The sequence below is a fragment of the Diadema antillarum genome, unplaced genomic scaffold (assembly GCF_040938485.1).
Source record: "Diadema antillarum isolate AM-2024a unplaced genomic scaffold, OU_Dant_1.0 seq00000690_RagTag, whole genome shotgun sequence".
Taxonomy (NCBI): domain Eukaryota; kingdom Metazoa; phylum Echinodermata; class Echinoidea; order Diadematoida; family Diadematidae; genus Diadema; species Diadema antillarum.
In genome coordinates, this window is record NW_027271595.1 from 529,575 (window position 1) to 551,602 (window position 22,028).

At 39.4% G+C, this 22,028-nt stretch overlaps 1 protein-coding gene across 1 annotated transcript; it reads right to left on the reverse strand.

Moving 5' to 3' along the window:
• Nucleotides 1-4,212: 4,212 nt before the first annotated feature.
• LOC139737352 (uncharacterized) lies at nucleotides 4,213-20,251 on the reverse strand. Its single transcript, XM_071648029.1, has 7 exons — nucleotides 19,622-20,251; nucleotides 17,775-17,927; nucleotides 16,476-16,567; nucleotides 15,689-15,912; nucleotides 12,342-12,575; nucleotides 8,322-8,815; nucleotides 4,213-5,182 (listed from the first exon to the last, which is right to left on the reverse strand). The coding sequence occupies exons 1-7, from the start codon at nucleotides 19,817-19,819 to the stop codon at nucleotides 4,472-4,474; spliced, it is 2,106 nt and encodes a 701-aa protein (XP_071504130.1). The 5' UTR covers nucleotides 19,820-20,251; the 3' UTR covers nucleotides 4,213-4,471.
• Between the last annotated feature and the right edge of the window lie 1,777 nt (nucleotides 20,252-22,028).

The window sequence follows — 22,028 nt, forward strand, 5'->3', positions numbered from 1 at the left end:
TATTGGTACTACACCAATAATGAGCTGGGTGTTTGAACTTTCCAACTCACTGCATTTCACCAAAATCTTATCATATGAAAACATCTCCGAGTTTCTCTCGCAGATGTAAGCATCAAAATATCTACAAACATATACTCTAAGGTTGGTAATTACCAACAGAGTCACAGTTTCTTTATTTTATTGTTCATCTTCGAAATATCGAAGCTTGTATACATTCACATAGGCACTTGGATAACAAATTATATTATCTAGTTTCTTATTACAGTTACTATCACTTCAGAGGTTGGTTTCCAGTAAAGTCTGCTGGAAAAAAAAAATGGCTACATACTGTATTTTCACAGCTTCATATCACAGAACTTCACCTCTACCACACAAAAATACAGGTCATTTGATACTAACATATTTACAAATCTCATCAACAAACAACAAAGTGAAGATTGCATAAAAACATACCCATTTTACACAGCAAACACACATAATACAAAACATTTATCTTAAAAAAAAAGACAATTACATAATACGGTAAGCTACAGTATATCTCAAGCATTTTATGCTTTGACAGAATACGAGGGAATTTTGCATTGTGTACTTTCATGTAAAAGACATGGCAAATTTTTGTAAGTTTAGGTGCAAAAACTTTTACTTGACCATCAAATGTGAAATAATGCAAACCACATTGCTGGACCTCCTACTCACAGTGGTCAAGCAGACTGGCCCTGGACAATGCTTCATGACACGTAAGTATATCCAATTTCATGTACAATATCTCTTTATCTTTATGGTACCATGTTAAGGTATCCAAGTATATTTTAATGTATAAAATACACAGCAGGATGCTCTGAAGTACACACCTGTATGCTGAAGTAAAAACATTTGAGTAAATCTGTGTCATGGGCATATAACTGTTAATAAAATGGCCATGCAAACTGTGTAAACTTTAACTGTACACAAGAATGAGACCACTGTTTCATGCTTATATCTCTCTCGCCTTGGCATACCTGCAGTGAAGAGACCTTTCGTGCTGGTGTCGCAGAGGTTTATTCAACTTTGGCTTCAAGGGAAAGGAGTGCTTGAGGCTAAACACATAGGCACTATCCTAAACAACTCTTCTAGGTACATGAAGAATTACCAGGTAGAATGAAAAATACTTAATAGGCAATTCTGCAATACAAGAGAAAACAAACTAGATAAAACTTAACCCGTTCCTTACGGGAACCTGGTTTACCAGGTTCCCGTGGGAGCAACTGATATACGGGAACCTGGTTTACCAGGTTCCCAAAATGAAGACAAGGGTGCCTGTTTCAGTGGCCTAAATTCATGTTTCTTTCTGTTAAAATGCCCAGAAAAGTGAGTTTGATAAAAAGATCAGAGTTTATTCTATCAGGATTTGCTCTCCTTCTGTTTGAAAAATGCGTGTTTTACAGTATTATGTACCTTTTCCTGATTTAATTTTTTGCTTGTTCTGCTGTAAACTCGTACGAACATGTACATAGCGATCAAGGCTGAGATCAGTTAGAAATGCGGGTTCGCTGACCCCAGTCACCTCATTCAGGTACCTGATTTTGTGTAGAACAAAAGATTCTGAGAGCTCATCAGCGCACGCTCTATTCATACCTCGCACCCGATCGATATTTCCATTGTTCACTGGCACACGTAGTTGACCGTGGAAAGGGGGAAACAATGAACCGCTTGACTGCCTTCACACAGATGGATTACCAACCTGTGTGCCTCTCTGTCGACGGGTGAAAAGAATCTCGTTTGGGGGCATTAAAGGCACTCAGAGAATTGCGGAAGGAACGGGTTAATCTGAGTAGCATTCATATTTGATCAAACAAGCACACCTTTTGCCAAGCGCAGCCATGAAACTTGTTGATCTCAGATTTCGTACTTGAACAATGACTACAGTAAAACTTTTAAAACCTTAAATGAAAAAAACAAAACATATAAAAATGTGCTGGATGGATAATACTGTATATTCAATTCAATTGCATCTAGGTTTTGGATGGCACCTGCAATGTTCATACACTAGATAAAAAGGTATATCAGATATTTCATCTTTGGATAAGAGGGCATAAGAATACAAGGATTGTACAAACACAATCGGCACAGCATTGCCAAATTTAATAGCTGGAAGTTTCTACGTAATGAATAAGTTTGCATTAGTTACTACAGTAACAGTACATGGGATATCAACAATTGCTGAAGCAATTCTTAACAACACTAGTCTACTTCTGATTGTTCTCAAGCTTTATGGTTTGCATAAAGTGCAATGCACACATTGTAACTCTTTTTTACTCGACAGATACAAATTTCATTAACAACCAAATATTGTGGATCTTTTTCTTTGAATTCACCTAAAGGTACACAGTCAAGACTCAGTGATTACACACTTGCATGAACATGCAGAGACACATAGATTGTTACATTTACATAGCCCCATGTGATATGTGTCTGTGGGTATCAGTCAGTATAGAATAATACACATTCAACAGGAAAGATGCACTGTACACAATAGGAATGGCAAGAAATTCCTTCTACTCTAGTTATACAGATAATGCTTCTGGCAGGCCCAAAATGAATAAAATAATTCTGTGCCGAAATCAGTGACTAGGAACTAGAAGTGGTCTCAAGGCTTTAAGTAGGTGGGAAATAAGTTCAAAGTATCAAATTCTGAGTATTAAAGTGGACAGCCTAACATTAAAAACACTACAATATATTCTATCAAAAATACTACAATATATTCTGGAAACTACACACACATGCACTCTGAATGTATTATGCATAGCTGAAAATAAGTTCTGAAAAGTTTGCATCTGTTACATCTTAATAATGGCACATTAATATTCATTCTAGGCTCACGAAGATCCACTATCAACCATACAATCAATCACTAAATGACACTAGATCCGAAATTTGTCTCATGAAAAGTCAGTTGTACAGACTACTTTTTTTTTAAAACTTCCTCCCAATCCTCTCTTGCAGAATTTGAAATTCTCACCATTTTATTCTGAGAAAAGAAAATGCCTTCATGTTGAAAACATATGAACATCCATCTTTTGAATGCTCTTTTTTGGACTTCAGAGAGAAAACATTGTGTGATTAATCACTTTGGAATAGCAAGTATATCTATATGAAATAAGCACTTTGTCCCTAGCTTTCGTGTGACTTTAGATGATGTCGACCAAAGTCCCTGCTAATAGGGAAGCTGTACTGCATCAAATACTTCTCACATAATCAGTATGAGAATATATCTCAGACATGAAAACTGGGATATCATACAATTATTATGATGCGATGCTTTGACACATTATGGGACGGCCACAAGGAGAGATTTAACCTACTACCACTCTCGGTTCTTAAACCCATACTTCCCTACTTTCTGCTCGGTAATCTGTTTCCACGTCTCGATGCCAATACAACATGTGACAGTGCATTGAAAAGACATCTGTCCCTTTTTCAGCAAGTGCCCTTTCTGTCAGCCAAGAGCCAATGTGGTTATCAACAAGACGGAACCATGCTTCACTATGCACATTAATTATTCAGTTAGAAGAAAAGCCTGTCATCTGGTTCTTCTACAAAATCCTGAAAGTGAAAATTCACGATGTCTACAATTGGACTATGAACCAGTCCAATTCACCTCCTTCTGACATAGATTGAACTGGATCTATGCAAAGAGCATGACTGTTGACCAGTGGGAGTAACTGAATGTAAGTTTATTGCAAGTTTCATAGGCATAAAGTCTAGACCGAAAATTGATTGTCAGTAGTAAAATGGTATATTAAAGTAAAGGTGCACACTACATCTAGCAGGTGGAAGTATCAAGGCACCACGGGCCTTTATGGAGCACCTTAACCCATTGAGGATGAGTCCCGAGTATACTTGGGCAGGTGCATAGGAAAAATACGAGTTATAGCAAAATCAGCCCATTCTCAATGGGTGAATGAAATGAACTTCTGCAGCTCAGACAAAATTTCATATAAACTTATACACAACAGATAGAAAGAAAAAAGGAAGTTGTTTCTATAATTTGTGTTTTCTAACAAACATGACAACTATTCGATATCGATTAAAAGAAACAAGTAATACATCACATCAAATAATCTACTTTTGACTTTTCAGTGACTGTAAATTCAATAAAATAAATAACACACACACAAAATTCTACATGATTGTGAATAATACTATGTGGAATGTCTAGTCATGGCACCAATTACTATGAAAAGCAGTATTGTCTACATAATTTTGACAAGCCAAAAAGCACAAAAATTTACAACGGAATATACATGTATGACCCTGATACTTGTGTATTGAGGGTGCAGCAAGGTAGCACCAAAGAAACATTATTACTTGGAAAAGAGTTCCAACGCATTTCAAAGTTTCTCTCTGGTAAAAAACAAAACAAAATATATACATCTTCTAGATCTTTGACGAGTCTGAGCCAGCAGCTGTTCATTGATCACTATTGTCCACGCTAGTAAGCATGTCCATACAACACCTCCTCATAGCTATTAATTGTCTCTGCAACTTGGGTGTCATACCCCAGGCAATGGTTTACCATTTCACGGTGCTCCGCGGCACCGTTTGACATGAGATCCCCTGTGCTACGTAACTTCTGAGGTGATGCGGAACCGATGGCAGTGCACAGAGCCATGGATTGATCTACGGTTCCCGAATAAATATTGGCATTTTCCATCACCCTCTGCATGTTTCCATTGGTGACTGCAAAGCCATTTTGTGGCAGGTGGGGATAATCAACCGCTGGCACATCGTCCATCGGTGCCATTTCTGCATCGTCACCATGGTTACTACACTGCATCTCCCTGAACTCTTGGCCCTTCAACAGAAAGGGAGTTTTCTGGAAGACTGGCTGGCAGCCTGGCAATCCAGGAACATAGTCTCTTGTTACCTCCACACTGCCATTGCCACACCTGGATTCCATCGTGGTACCCTTAGTGCCAATGTGTTTGCCATTGGTGGAACCATTCAGACCTACCACACCACCAGACGCCGTTCTCTTATGACCTACTCTGATTGTTCCTTTACCTGCAGTCAATGCTGGATTGTGGCTTTCTCTTGCAAAATAAGACAGCGGTGCTTGGACTTGCTCTGTGTTGAAAGAGACATTGTATAGAAAAGATGAGAGCATTTCACATGCATAGTTGTTGTGATCTGTTGCACCTTGCTATATCCCAGGACTTGCACATATTGGGCACTGAGTGCAAGTTCATTTGACCAAGACATGAAGGGAATGTACATGAAGCACAAAACATGCTTGACAATTCCAAAATTCCAAGCTATGCATTAAAATAAACATGAAGCATGCAGGTAATTTACACAATCACAAAACACCTCTTAAATTTCAAACAGCAGAGTTGTGATACCCATTGGGACACTAGAAATGCCATGATCTAATATCAAAGGAAAGGCAATATGAATAGTAACCAAACATCATTTTTCTGAGCCAAACCGTTTTTGCAGTAAATATTGCCAAATAAAATCAAATCCATTGCATCTTGACATCAAAATGAGACATGAAACAGTATTTGGCGGTCAGAAGGAACATCAAATTGTTCTCAAAGAGTTAAAATAACAATTACTCATTAGAGTGTGCTGTGTTCTTATAATGTGGACATGTCAGGACACATGGAACATATTCATATTGTAGACTAGACCCCATCCCAACCTCCCCACTGTTCCCTGTCTAAATAGTGAGGGTTAGCACCCCTCAGACACATGCCGCATTGCGCTGTCAGAATACAAAGAAGGATAACACAACATATTGGTCATAGAATACATACCTGCCAACATTTCAAGATGAAATATCTTACTCTTGGATTGCAAAAATCTTATTTTATATGCAAACTGAAGTTAAAAATCTTACTTTCAGTCAAATCTTCAGAAAATACACATGAAAAGTATATCTAAATATTTTTTTTAAATCTGATTTCTCTGACAGAAAATCTGATTTTGCTATTTTTAACGTAAAAAATCTTACTGAATCTGATAAAATCTTATTAGTTGGCAAGTATGAGAATAACATACAGCGCATGGTCTATCCTTTCACATAAACTGAATGGGTTGTGCTGACAAGTATTTTAAAGCCATGCAGCACGTACACTCGGGGATATTACAGGGTTACAAAATTCTGAACAAATAATCATTATATCACAGTAATCATATGGACAACACATTATCAGTGAAATGACATCATTTTCGGGATGAAATTGCATTTGGTACAGAGGAGTCTCTTGGTGTAAACATGGAATTACAGAAAAGTGTTCATATTTGGCAAGTAAACATAGCATATCTGGGAAGTTGTCAATTTTCAATGTCAACTGAAAAAGAAATAAATTGTCTAATGCAATTGTCAGCAACATTGGAAGATAATCCTCAAAGCAAAGTACAGTCAAACCTGCCTTAGCGGCCACCTCTCTATAGCGGCCACCTGTCTATAGCGGCCACTGAAAAATCCCCCCGAGAGAAAAGCCATGTTAAAGACCCTGTGTATAGCGGCCACCTGTCTAACGCGGCCAGCGGCCACAAATTTTGTTTCCCGCGATAGATTTTAACCTGTCTATAGCGGCCAAAAACCCGATGGAGCCGTAGCCGAGCTGATAATTCAGGGTGTTTTTCTGCTTTTTATTCGTGCCAGTCATTTCTGGGCAACATTCAGTGATCGCCACCGTTGCATTCACCACTTATTCAGTCACAATAATGCACTAATTCATGACTGTGCACATGCTACATCTAGTGTACTGTGCAACAATTTCATAAACACCGGCATTGTTCTATGAATGATACACACGTGTGCATACGTACACACATAAATGTACATGTACACGTATATATAACAACGATGATACATGTACATGTAGGCTATGCACACAAAGTTGGATTACCTGTCTATAGCGGCCACCTGTCTATAACGGCCACTTTTTCCGTATCCCTTGGGTGGCCGCTATAGACAGGTTTGACTGTATGTGCAAGTGTTTCACGTACTACAACATCATACTATGCTACGGATTTGTACACTCTAACGACATTGTAGCTCAAACACTGGGCAGAAATCTTGTGTGTGTGTGTGTGTGTGTTTATGTGTGTTTGAGCAGAACTCTCATTCAAAGTAGTAACATTTTGGACACAATTGTCACTCATATATGAATACTCTATTGTGCCATTCTTGAACATCAATTTAAAGATTGCTGTCTTTGTTATTCAATCAGTGTTTTTTTTTTTTTTTTTTTTTTTGGGGGGGGGCTCCGATGCACGAGATGAATTAAGTGAGTTTACTGCAGAGCTGTCTAATCAAAGCAAGCAAAAAAAAAAAAAAAAAAAAATCGGCTTTGGGTCTGAACAATGGAGGTTACACTGGTTAGGAAAGAAGCCAACAGATTTTCATGGTGACGCTATGCTGTACATACACAGGGATTGGTACCAGCTGCAGTAAACTAAACCAGTTGTTGCAGATAATTCCCTCATTTAAAGCATCACAATAGGATACTGCTTATCATGCACATGTCTTTCCGTTTGGACCTTTGGCAGATGTATGCATGTAAATGCACATTCATGTTGTGAGATGTTAATTAGGACAAGTATTAATGGATAGTCATTAACGTTTGAAGACCATATGATTCAAACCTTGCGACTAAGAAAAAAATACATATTTGTAAATACTAAAGCTTATAAACAACTTTCATGTGGTAAAGTTTACTGTTCACTGTTGCCTCTACAACGTATGATCTGTTGCAGAATTTGGACGTCCATTACATTTGAATGACTGCATATATCTGCACAGATCTGATGAAAAATTTCATATGTGCATCAAAACATTCCTCCTGTTCAGGCAAGTGAATTTGACACACTCAACACATTGCCTGGATCTTAAAAGTTCTAGCCCTTTAAGAAATGATAATAATGATAATTAAAAAATGTATATCCTTTGCAGATTCAGCATTAGTGCAACCTTTGCTTGAATTACCAAAAAATGTATACAATGTACTAGTAATCTGCTACAATCTACTACAATGAAGAACTGTGTAGACAGGGTATGTCTTGATGTCATTTTGACTTTTATGTACTTTATACAGTTACACTGTATATTCTTCCAGCCTTTTCAGGCCCATCTTATTCTGATATTTCAAATCACTTGCCTGCATAGATTTTATGTTTTTCTTTACTAGCCAAGGGATATTGGGCATGTGCTCCCTCCCTTTAATACAGCCATCTTATATCATACAGATTGCATTTGCTTCAAACCATGACATGGCGTCCACACTGGTTTACAAGTAATGCCCTCTCAGAGCCATGCATTTCGGTATTGCAGTCTTCTGCATAGGGCTCTGTTTTGTGAGCCCCATCGCATCTCCGTTGGGAAAGAGATGGGTTGTCATGGCAACTGAGTGTGCAACACGGCAGGCCATTGGCGCCTCCCTAGCGTCATCCACCTCAACAGACATACTCTCCACATGACTGACACCATTGCTCGGGGTGGAAACGTGCATATCAGAAGCATGGTTGGAGTTGTTGGACACATGGAATGTAGCACCACTACCACCATCATCATCTCGTCCAATCGTTGTTACCGATGCATCGCTGTAAGCACTACCACACATTACCGGCTGATCAGAAGATGAAATCGAATCCATCATCACAGTCCCATTTGCGTAAGGAGCATGCACAAACCAGTTGCGGCCATTTTTGTCCCTGCCATCCAACGAGTTCGTTCCACGCCCAGATGCTGTGTGTGAAAGGGTCGCCGTGGTTTCCCACTGTGAGTTCTGCAGGTGAGTTGCTACATCGGTGGTGCCAATACCGACTGCAAAGGTGCAAAAGAGGACAAACAGTTGTTTGCTGTCGACACACTGATCAATAGTTTCCCGACACAAGCCAACATGGCAGCCAGAGTGGTGCAAATACTCCACAGAAAGAAAAGAACACACAGTTCATCTGTGCATCATATCTACTTACTGATATGAAATAGGGAAAATTTACATTGCTGTTTAGGTGGTGTGTGCCTGTACATTTACCTACTTTTACTGTAAAAGAGACTGTGCCATGAACATGTTACACAATGTGTGTGCCCTGTTTCTCATCGTGTAGAAAATTTCGCCTCCTCAAATGGGTGAAACAGTGATACACATTGAGAAATCAAATTTTCTCTTTGCGGAGAGAAAGATACAAGTCCTTCAAGGACAGTGAATACAAATGCTAGCCATATATAGACAACACAAAGATTGCACCAATAATTTCAAGCACAGAACTGAAAATAACAAAACATTTGCATGCATCACCATTATCAAAGCAAAAGCTATAAAGAATGTAGCCACAGGCTAATTAATGGATGAGCACCATTGATACATGCACTGTCATCAGCAGAATGAATGTATCCTAAATGACAGACAAGTGTGCAACTTCTCACATCTTAATGTGAAAAAGCAGAGACATCTTATTTGCATAAAGTATCAACATACAGCCAATTCAACAACTACTCTGCACTGGCTTGATGACATATTCACAACCTTACTAAGTGCTTTAAGGACTAGATATAAATATGCCTTCAGATTCAGCCTCTATTAAAGAAATGCTTGCACATGAAAAAAAAAATTGCAACATTGCATGCATTGTCGAGAAGATCACACTCACAGAAGTCCTCCTGCGTCAGCAGTACATGCTCCACATGGGCAAGGAAAATGAAAAATATCTCAAACAGCACAATATGATACAATACAGTTGCATGGTCTTGGAAAGCAGGCCCAAGAACACATACATGCAGGTTTACAGCACAAAGCAACAGTTCCAACTCATGCAGAGAGTTGTCAGAGGGCTATGCAACCACACACTCAGTGGCCCAGGGCAATTGAAAACTCAATTTTGGACAGGTTAGGTAAAATGCAATGACACTCGCACATTAATTACCACAAATCTGCAGGACAATAGCCCATATGCCAGGGTTCACATCACTGCTAAGTACCATCTTTTGATGCCTTAAACTGTAAAACAATAAAGTTCCTCACCATGTACATGTATGAATTAGGGTTACAAAAACTACACTCATGCATACAAATATCTGTACATACGTTAAAGCACAATCAAAGTAAAGTAACCTGCGATAGCAACCTTTACACAAAAATTAATAAAATCCACAGTAGTAGCCCATGCAGCTCTTCAAATAGGACATCGAAACATTGGTGAAGGTCAGAAAACTAGCAGCATTTTCCAGCAAATACATCAGCAGTTTAGATGTGGAAAAGGCATTAACTCCACTGACTTTGCACAAAGTTGACACTTTCTGTTTCTCTTCAAACTTCTGTGTTGGGTGTGTGCTCTGTCTATGCAAAGACAGCTCTTCCATAATCATGTATGTAGTAGATCCTCATAACATAGAGGTTGCATACAACAGAACCCTCCTATAGCAACATGAATTTGGCAGTCCCAACTCTTAATATTTCTTTGTGTTTTGTACCCTGATAAAGTAAGAAACCTAATATAACAAAGTAATTGTCATGGTTCTTAAGTCATTGGTTTAAAGAGGTTCCTCTGTATGACAAACCATTCATGAGCATGTTGTGACTGGCACCACAACAGAAGAAGTGAAGTTTTCACAAACCGGAGGCATCTCACTCTAAAAAACTGAGCAACTTTTCATCCAAATATCCCAATTCACTTCCTGCTTTAACCTCAGAATGAAATGCTAACTGAAAGTTGTGTCAATCCTGAGGACCTGGTCAGTGGAGGATGGGGTTGGAGACAGTCAGCCAGAGAGGACATGATGGATGATTATGAATACGTTGTCATGGTTACATGCAAAAGGATGCTATCTCCATCTGACCCTTTGACACAGCTAAATCAAGTTGATTCTTCTTCACAACCCATGAACAACCTTGGTTGACACGTTTTCGCAAATATACAATCACATTTAGTTCTTTAGCAATTACTTTGATGCTTAACATAGCCTTTGTGATACGTGTGCCACAATTCATCAATGGCTGCTTATGTAAGTATGCATAGTTGTGTTTGTTCGTGAACATCTAACTTACTTTTTAAAACATTCAAATAGCTTTGAGAATTAAACATGTCTGTGAAACATGCCTCACAAATGTTACAATACATTGTGCACTTGTCTAAGAAAAAAACTCAAAAACTTTGCAAGGCGACTGCTTGTGACCATAAGATACATGTAGTGTTGAGTGGCAAGAGTAATAAAGGACAGAAATAATCTACAGATAGATATAGAATACAAAAATATCGTGCTGACTACATTCTCTGAAACAATAAAAGAAGCAACAAACATGCTCAAGTAATCTTTACTTAAAAACAGCACCAAGATCTCAGTTAAAGTTGCAATATACATTTTTTATGTCATATGTCAATACCCTTAATGATTGATAAAATCAAACACCAAAGTCTGAAGAAAACAAAGTATTTAAATATCTCTCAGATGAATACCATATTTGGTAATATATATTAATTGTATTTCCATACCTCCTCACTTGTAAAATAAAACTTTTTAAAAAAAATCATCAATTATTCAGCAGTGCATATCATCAAATGGGTCATATGCTGCACATTAGGTTTTACAGCTGTTGTATAATAATCTATTAGTTTTCATGCTATTACAATTTTCAAATTATCTTTACTAGGAGATTAATCAGTTTTTTGATGGACTTATTAAGAGTGCAAATTATGCAAATGTCTATAGACATCAACAAGAACATCTGATGGATGCACCCTTCTTTCTTTCTTGTTTGTTTTTGTTTTTGTTTATTTTGGCAGTCAATGATAAAGAACAGAAAAAAAAACACAAAAAGAAGTATAATTACATTGCATACAGCATAAACACAGAAAAAAAAACACAAAAAGAAGTATAATTACATTGCATACAGCATAAACACATCATGAGAAATACTATCTAAATCATTATTTACGACCTTAACTACCCTGGCTACTGATAATACTGCTGCTGGTACAAAAGTACTGTACTGTGCAGGGGTGCTTCATAGCAAATCAAATGATCTGTTATTTTGCATAAAGAGAGGTTCTAAGGAGAAAATGTGGAAATCTGACATTTCAACTCCTATCACAGTCATCAGTACCTTCAAATCAAATCTGTTTGTTATCCTCTTTCCCTTTTCTCTTTCCCTCATACCTGAAAAGAAATAAAGTCTTTCTCCTACTCTTTGTGTTTTTCAGTGAGCAACTTTGGGACATATAATCACCTTACACATGAAACTAATGGTGGAAATGATAAAGCACATGTTTGGTTTGCTGATAAATATTCATACTTAATACAAAGTTACATGTGAAGTGAAAAAAAAAATAAAAAAAAAACTTTCATCAGATACAGAATGGCTGGAATCTCCAGTGCTCTTCTCTTGGTATCCGCCGTGGTAAAACAGCCACTGGGGGCAGTCCGTCACTTTTTTCAGCTGTGACAATGTGGCATTCGCTCTCATCCATCCTAGCTGCAGCCTGCTCCTCATGTTCATCTTCCTCTTCAATGCCAGGCAAAGTGTCATCCTGCCCATCGCCATGGTCGTTGCTGGGTGTGGCACTTTGAGGCGGAGTTTCTGCCATCTCTTTTGGACATAATTGTTGGGTTGTCGTTGTTTTGGTTTGGTTTGGTTTTTAGAGGTGGGTTTTTTGTTTTTGTTTGTTGGGGAAGAGATCATGAGGAGATAAGGAGTAACTATTTATTGGACCAACATTACGACAGACATCACAAATTGAGCAATCTTTGGGGATTTCTACAGTTTGAATGAATCATTATTTCTAACTCTCCCTTCAGTACAAGCCATGACTCCCTAGAGAATTTACAGAAACAGACGCAGATCGTGTAACTGTATTACATACACTATATGCCTACTCAGTACTGGAGCCTTACATTTTTACAGTTTGAAATGTAGCATACAACTTCTGATACCAAGTACAAGCCATGGCTCCAGAATTCACAGGGAGAAACAGCAAAAATTTATAGTGCACTGCATGTATAAGTTGACATGTCCTGTCTCAGTAAGCCATAAATTCTGGTGAATGTGGCAGTGCCATATTCTCCAGATTTAAAAGTCTCATACAGAAAACTTGTTGTAGCTGCAGTAGACTCAGTTAATGATTAATGACCTGGTTGACAAACACCACATATTTTATAAACTAGAGGCATATATCTACAAAAAGGCAGAACACAACTTTCATGCAATAATTCCCCCCTCCTCCTCCCCCCCCCAAAAAAAAAAAAAACAACAACAAAACAAAACAAAACAAAACACACACAAAAAAAATCATTTGGAGATGGTTGCTGACATACGTATCAGGAAAAAAATGCAACGTAACATGAACCAGGCACAGCATCTGGTCAAAACCGGAAATGAAATTATTTCTCTGCATTTTCTTCAATTTCCTCAATTGCCCAAGTCACCTCCCAGCTCTCTCACTCCTTTTTTAGAAAGCTTACAATTGTAGTTTGCTGATTCCCCCAGAGGTTGACACAATTTCTAAACTTATTGCTACTCATGTCTTTTATTTGTAGCTGAGGAATCCCTTTAATTGCTATTACATCGCAATGTCCTTGTTCTGGGACTGTCCAGTGTGGCATCTGTGACATCAAAGCAGGTTTGCATGAGTGTCAATAAATTGTACAGCCCAGTCTATCTGGGGAAGTCTGTGAATGCTCTTAATGTAAAGAGACATGATACTAGTACAAAAAAAAAAGTTCTTAAGGTATGCACAGGTACATGAATGGCTCATATTACAGGGCCTACTTTAATACTTATCAGGCAATATCATGAGCATACAATGTAGATTACAAGTCATGACATGTCTACTTCTAAGCTGTCATATCTAGTCACATTGAACCCACTTCTAATCAAGGTTTCCAAAAATGACCTGCCATCAAGGGCTAAAACTTTGAACCATATGATGCTTGCATCGCGACAAAGCCCTCACGGTTCTAGGAAAAGATAAAATGTAAAGCCCCATTCATCTCCACAACATTCAATAAAATTATACAACCACTCAATGACGGCGATATAAAAGCAGGACTGCTAACCTGTGCAGAGCCAAACACATGCTTATGCACAGTGAAAAAAAAAATATATTTGTAAACATATTCTGAAGGGGAAGTAATATATATAAATAAAACTTACATTGCTTTATCCAAAAAAAAAGCCCATATAAAGAAAGCATGCAAAGTGAAGTACTAAGAATAATATTTGTCAATAATGAATACATTTCCTCAAGATGGAGAAAACATGCAGGGGCGGATCCAGGAATTCTGTAAGGGGGGGGGGGGGGGGGGGGGGGGGGGGCGTGACTAATATTTCTGGTGCCACTTCCGGGTTTCATTTCATTGTTTTTCTTGTTATTTCTTTTGATTTTACGAAAAATGAAGGGGGGGGGGGGCATGCGCCGGTTGTGCCCCCCTCTGGCTCCGCCACTGACATGTACTATTTTAAATAGGGCAAAACACACATTTAGTAGCTCATCCAACAGTAACTGAACATTTATAAGTCAAGTTTGAAAAGGATGATTTATGTGTATCTACAGTGTAGAGAAGTGAACCTTTGCAAAATGAATATGGCTCCAAATACATACATATATATCTCCAGAGAAAAAAAAAAAAGAAGAAAAAGAATACAAGATGACTTTAGAAGAAAGAAACTGGAAAACCAGCAACAGATTCATGAAGCTTTTGAGGCAAATCACAAAAATGATGACATCTAGAAATGGTCACTGGAATTTCAGTAGGTCATCTAACACAGCCTACTATAGGGACTAGGAATCATCAGTCCTGTTCAAATGACTGCCATACTGCTTGCACAAGACTCCTAGTGTGTTTTGTTTATGTCATTATTTCATATTTTCTCAAAAAAGTCTGTCTCCAATGCTGATGGTTAAAGTCATCCTGGTTACCATTTGACAAATCTTACTATGTGGTTTAAACCTTACCACATCCCACAACTGGACAGTATGAAAACATTCTGTCATGGAATCAAAATTTCCCCTTCAATATTCATCATGCAATATGATGAATATGAAAAAATGTGAAGCTAGCTATGTGACTAGAAAAATCATTTGCTTATTAACTTAACTTAATTTCATGGTCATGTGTGAGGTTCAAAAGATATGTTCTGATGGTCATAGAGTGTATACACTGTATGACCATCTTGAACATTACGAGTCCGGTATAAATGTCACAGAGTGAAATGAAAGCACCTCCACACACTACTACGCTGTCCTACACTTAACACTTCCTGTAATAACGAATGAACCCTTCCAAACTGGGAGACTCAAAACTCACTATGAATCTACATTATGCATGGATATAGAAATAGCAGGGCAGTGGCCACTTGGATGCTGTATGCAATTTATGTTCCTTCCTTTTCTAACTGATATGACGTCAAGGCGAGTTTTCAATAAAGAGACATTCTCACATTAATACAGATATCTTCCATTTTAAAAAAAAGATAAAAAAAGATACACCAGTGACAGCGACTGGTTTGGCTACAGTAAGTCCTTCCGACCACAGCCTTTTTTTTTCTCAGACACCTACAAAAGATGTGTCAAGCAAATATAATAGTGTAAGAGTGTATAACCATGTTTTTATGCTAAATGGATTGATTGTTTGTTTGTTTGTTTGTTGTGTGTGTTTTTATGCCATTTAGTTGCAGGAAGATGGCTAGATAAATGCACCCACCATGTTCTACTCTGGCTCTCTTGGCTGCCTCTCCATTCGTCTCCATCTCCGCCGCCTGCAGCCTCTTGCGGTTCCCGGCGGCTCCGTTGCTAGCTCCAGCATCTAAGTGCATAGCAGTCCTCACATGAAGAGCATCCCCTCCGGCCCTGAAGTACTCTAGACATGGACCTTGGAGATGGGACATCGCCAAGTCAGCTGCGGTTTCCCCTTGCCAGTTTTGAAGACTTTGGTGTAAAAACGACAAACTTTAAAACTCTAAACATAACAATGCAAACTGAGACATCATAGGGACATGTTCACTTGGTGGGGAAAAAAAAGCAACTACATTTTTGAAAGGTGGAGAACGGCACATCCCTCTAAAAATTGAATTTTGCTATATTTGGCAAAACAGAAATTAAGATGTTTCTCATCTTGTTTGGTCTGAATTCAGTTATCTTTATGTGAAATGAAAGATATAATATGGGTGACTTTACTTCCTAAAATGCAACGCCTAACCTTACCATTATTAGTATAAATAGTGCAATCCCTAGGCATTACCTGGCATATTCAATTACAAACAATAAGATGAAATTAGCCCTCTAGAACAGACTTCAAGTGTTAAGTTAGGGGCTGCTCTGATGTAGCTTAACACAGGTGTATGTGATGTACACTTATCCAAGCTATGTTGAAGTCTCAAATGGCAGATGCTCCTTTTTTATGGAAAAATTTTATCCAGTACACTGACTTAGAGGGGATTCTATGTGAAATGCATGCACCATACATGGATACAAGATGGACTGTGATATACCTCAAGTCAGCACCATGTTGTCGGAGGATATGAAGGCACTGTACACTCCCACATCTCACAGCCTTGTGAACTGCAGACTCTCCCATGTCGTCCTTCATTAAAGGAAAACCAAAATCAGTACAGTAACACTAAAACATTCCAAACTTTTTGTATTTTGTAAACATGTAGGAGACACTGAAGCTTGCTACCACATTGATCCAAATAACCACATGTCATTTTTACTGATAAAAGACTTTGCAGCTTGTAGCCAGCATTTATAAAGTTGAGTGAATATTTTATACTATGTGAAGACAAGTTTTTTTAATAGCGAAATATTATTGATTATTACCTATACGAGGTAGGTTTGCGAGGCAATTACAGTTGTTATTTTGCAGGGTCAAAGGTCAGCAGTCAATATTCGTTTCACCACGTCGCTGCGTGTCGGTTACACACACTGTACTGTACACAAAACAATGTGTGCAAACAGTGCAATCTTCCGGTTTTCGCCATTCACTTTACACAGGGAGGTGGGAAGAGAAAGAGTGGAATCTCTCTCCCCACCTCCCTGCTTTAAACGTAAACATTCCGATTGACCACGAAAAGAAAACATTCCAGGACGTCGCTGGGTGTCGGTTACACGCACCGCAGAAGAACGCTGATATATCAACTCATACAAGGTCGACCACTTACAGCAGCACTACACGTCAAACAATGAGTAGTCCATTTGTGCTCAATAATTGCACAGTGACCATCAGTTTTACAACTCTCCAAATTTAAACAGAAGTAAAAATAAAGTGTAAAAGCATTCAGATGTTTGAAGTTCGCCTGTTACAACTACATATGCATCTTTGAAGTTGGAGTTGAATGATATACATTGATGAACAATTTTTCAATTATTTGACATGTTGACGATCTACAGGTAGTCAAATGTGGCTTGATCTATGTCAGAGTGTATAGCCGTATTCACATATTTTCTTAATTTACCGAGGGGATAGGTAATAATTATGATATTGACTGGCCTTGAGCGAGATACCAGATAAATATTGCCCGCACTGACAGAATATTGCCCTCGTCTTCGACTCGGGCAATATTTTCTGGTATCTCCCTCGAGGCCAGTCAATATTATACAAGTATTACTGTCCATATTGTTTCTTTGTGATTAAACCGATTCACTTCTATTTGCAACCCTAAACCAAAACAATTTCAGCTTCCTCTGTTTTCTTCATTAAGGCTATCCCTGCCTGGTTTACAAGAGAAATCTTATAGACAGGCTGTGAAACTTCTGTCATATCCTGCAGAACACAGGCCATGTTGGCTCACCCTAGCGTCAACAGCAACTCTGTTCTGGCATAGCCAGGCAAGGCAGGAGGCCTGGCCCTCCAGCGCTGCCACATGGGCCAGCGTCAGGCCCTTCTCCTGGGTGGCTACGTTGCACGACACTCCTGCCGACAGCAACATCTGTAGGCAGTCAACCTATCAGAAACAGAAAAGGCAAAAAAAAACGATGATGATGATGATAATGAGAGAGAGGGGGGGAGAAATTGCTGCAAAAAAAGAGAGAGAGAGAGAGAGAGGGATGTCCTATAACTGGTGTTGACAAGGAATAAGGTCTGGGACGTAAATTTATGCCATAAGTGTTGTCCGTACAATATTTTGCAAGTGGAGACAAATATGGCTGTTCTGCGAGTCAGTGGATGTGTGATAAAGAATCAAAGCTGTACGCACAAATGCATGCTGCAATACATTACCGAAATATATCCCAAAATCATAATGTAGCAAAGGGCAGTCCTTTGTCATGACATTAATTTTGCAAGCATTTTAGTGTTATCCTGATTAAGACCCCCACCCCCCCCCCCAAAAAAAAAGGAGGAAAAAAAAAGAGTGGCAGTCTTTTGATCATCTCAATCCCTGCGATGAGAAATAGGAACTCATATACACTTGTAAGAGTACTGCTGCCATCCTCCTGTTTGTCTTACATTACAGTGTATGAGAGTTTAGCTCTAGTACTCCTTATTGGTCATAAGACAGCACGTTGCATAACTGATCTGCTATATTTTATATTTAGATTTATTCTTGTCTATCCATAAATAATTTGAGACAATATTTTGCCAAGTGCATTAGGAACAAACAGAGAAAGTAGCCTGCTCAATCCCCTCAGTGTGACACAACATCAGCAGACCCTCTGACAAAAATGGTGTGAGTTCTTTTTTATGTGCCAAACAATGGTTAGAGCATCAAGGAGTCATATTAATGGCACATGTGTCACACAACCATTTAAGAACTGATGACCCCTTAATCATATACATCCTCAAATCTAGTTCAGTCTGGTTTCTTTATTGTCACAATCCTGTTGGTTGTTTTCGGTGGCTAAAGAAGTGACTCGTTCATAATTACTCACAGTGTTTAAGCTGTCCATGTGTTGTGTGGAGTCTAACTGACATGATCAGGACATTCAAGGGGTGGTATATGTACACACAGTGGAGCCATAATATGTACATCATGATTTCAGTATCATGGATGCTAATTTCAGGCAGGTTATTACCTCCACCGATCCAAGGGAGGAGGTTATGTTTTCATTTCCGTTAGTTTTTGTTTGTTTGCTTCTGCGCAAAATAACTCAAAAATTTGTTCACAGATTTATATGAAACTTGCATTAATTTAAAGGTTGAGAATGACACAAGGAACAAAAGATTAAATTTTGGAAGTGATCAGGAAATTTTGATGGATTTTTAAGAAGGATTTTTTTATATTTTGGCAGGTAGGGTTAATGAACTTGGGTCCTACTACTGTTGGGAGTTCAAGCTGCACATTTTTGTCATCTAGCGTTAGTACTGGTAGTAGACTCTAGTTTCCACACAGCGTGTAATAGATATAAGAGCTCAAATAGATGCAACTCTTTATCTTTCAATACAAGTCATTATTCTAATCAGCATAAACATCAACCAGTATTGACCAGTGGCAGTGCTTGGACTTTATAAAACACACAAATAAACAAGAATCAGGCCACACACGAATATGAACGCAGACATTCTTGAAATTCTTACCATTTTGGGAACCTGGCTATCAGAATCTACCAGTGGTCCAGGTTCCCGTTATGAATGCGTTAATACTAAACAGAAACAAGGCAAAACAACATGATAAAAATGCAGAAAAACCGCAGTGCACACCTTCCCGTTGTGTGATGCCCAATGAGCCGGGGTCCAGCCGAAGAGCGGGTCCTGACCAACCGCATCGCACACCGACACCACTGAGTCCCCGAGCAGTGAAGACAAAGCCGACAAGTCTCCGTCGCGGCAGGCCCGGTGAAGGGGGTAAGCTTGCAAGAGATCCTCCGCACCATATCGTTTTCCGCCGTCAACTTCCATACTCTGTGCCCACACGTTTACAGTTGTCACGTCCGTTATTTTGTTTGGCTGATAACTTTCCCCAGAGTGTAGTCTTACGTGGTGTGCACTAGATCAAAGACAGTAGACGTTATGACACATCAGAAGAAAGTACTTCTTGTCTAGGACGCCGGAGAACAACTGCTCGTGGATCGTTTTACACTTCACTACCGGACCGCATGCTCCGCTCCCGAAGAGTGTACATACAGACAGGGTACCGCGTCTGAATGAATGAGGGAGCAGTGATCACCGGCCGTTAGTTTCGCTTTGCATATGATATGGCATAAATGACTTCCCGAAAGTTTCTATGACGATCGTATGCCTACGTGGTTTTCTCTCGATATCAGTACCGTTATCGACCCCACTTGTTTTCCATGGAATCACACACCAGACAAGAGTAGGACTGGTGAAATGTCTGACATGATGATCTAGCACACCGCAGATGCACACACACGATGCTTTTCACTCAAAAAGCAGGCCGCGGGTATGTGTGCGGCAGCAGCAGGCAGCGCAAATTCAGTGTGCATGTTCATGTTGTGTATTAGATCAAACGGGAAGTAAACAATGATCTCGCGCCGAATTTTTTAGCAGGAGTGTCCTGTAGATGGCGCTATACTACAGATGGCAGAGCGGGTTGTCGTTGATAGATAGTATGACCAGGGAGGTGTCACTCCCTGGTATGACAGATGGATAACAAATCGTAGCGTAGTGTCCACAATGTTGCCCATAGCTGCCACTTGGGCAATATGATCGGAATCCAAAGAGTGGAGAGGGAAAAAATTCTCTTTGTTAGAATCACAGCTTTTAAAGTTTACCTATTTCAAATTCGCCCCATTTCATTAAAAAAAAATCGACATGAATAGTAACTCTTGCTGCAATGACGATTGTCACGATAGTATACAAATATACTTGGCCTTGAGAGTTTCTTGTTAAAACTATGGGCAGAGATGACTCCAGAAGAACTATTCACTGAGGGGCGCAGCCCCGAAGTGAATAGTTCTTTTGGAGGCGCCGAGGCCTATAGTTTTAACAAGAAACTCGAAATTAGGCAAAGTATATTTGTTTTATATTTTGGATCAAAAAAAAAAAAAGGAAAATGATTGAAATGCCAAACCTGGGGCCCGTTGCATAAAACTTACCACTGAATTTCAATGGTGACTACCGTCAAAATTAGGCGTCACAGCCAATCAGCATCAAGGATTATAAAATTTACCGCTGATTTGAAGACTTACCGCTAGAAAGGAGCGGTAAGTCCAGCGGTAAGGGTTTTATGCAACAGGGCCCAGAAGTCGTAAACGTGGATGCGATGTGAAGGGATCCTACACTCAACACTAGGACCTAAGCATGCAGCTAGCTAGCAGCGTACGATGTAGAACGCTTTGTGATGTTACTAAAATAGTGAGGTTCACACCTAGATCCCTTTACCTTAATGTTTTCGAAACCTCGAGGTTTTGTAAACTACGAGGCACTTAACTCCAAGTTAGCGTAGATGTAGACGCATGTAGTTTTGAAAACCACGACAAAACCTTAAGGCGAAGACACCACGACAACACCATAAGATTTCTTAGGGTGTTGTGGTTTCGTCGTAGTTTTGGGAAGGCCCCCCACAGCGCGCTTAAACCAGGGGCGGATCCAGGAATTCCGTAAAGAGGGGGCGCGTTTACAAAATTATAGGGGGCGCACGCACCCCTCCCCCATTTTTTCTTTTTATTTCTTTTGTTTCAACAAAAAATAAAGGGGGGGGGGCGTGCGCCGGTTGCGGTCCTCCCTGGATCCGCCCCTGTAAACTGTTACAGATGTGAATGGAGTTTTGTTAACCACGACGCTCAATTTTTAAAACTTAAGGCGTAGACACCACGACAACACCGTAAGATTCCTTAGGGTGTTGTCGTGGTTTCGTCGTAGTTTTGGGAAGGCCCCCCACAGGGCGCTTTTAAAAACCAGGGGCGGATCCAGGAATTCCGTAAAGAGGGGGCGCGTTTACAAAATTATAGGGGGGCGCACGCACCCCTCCCCCATTTTTTTCTTTTTATTTCTTTTGTTTCAACAAAAAATAAGGGGGGGGGCGTGCGCCGGTTGCGGTCCTCCCTGGATCCGCCCCTGTAAACTGTGACAGATGTGAATGGAGTTTTGTTAACCACGACGCTCAATTTTTTCCACAATAGCGCGCAACCCTATGTGCGAACTAGGC

Coding starts and splice junctions, on each gene's coding strand:
- LOC139737352 (XM_071648029.1), bottom strand. CDS start 19,819: ATGGAAGTTGACGGCGGAAAACGATATGGTGCGGAGGATCTCTTGCAA. Junction 15,913..16,475: donor CAACATGGTGCTGACTTGAG/GTATATCACAGT, acceptor TTTACACCAAAG/TCTTCAAAACTGGCAAGGGG. Junction 8,816..12,341: donor CTGGAGATTCCAGCCATTCT/GTATCTGATGAA, acceptor GCACCTTTGCAG/TCGGTATTGGCACCACCGAT.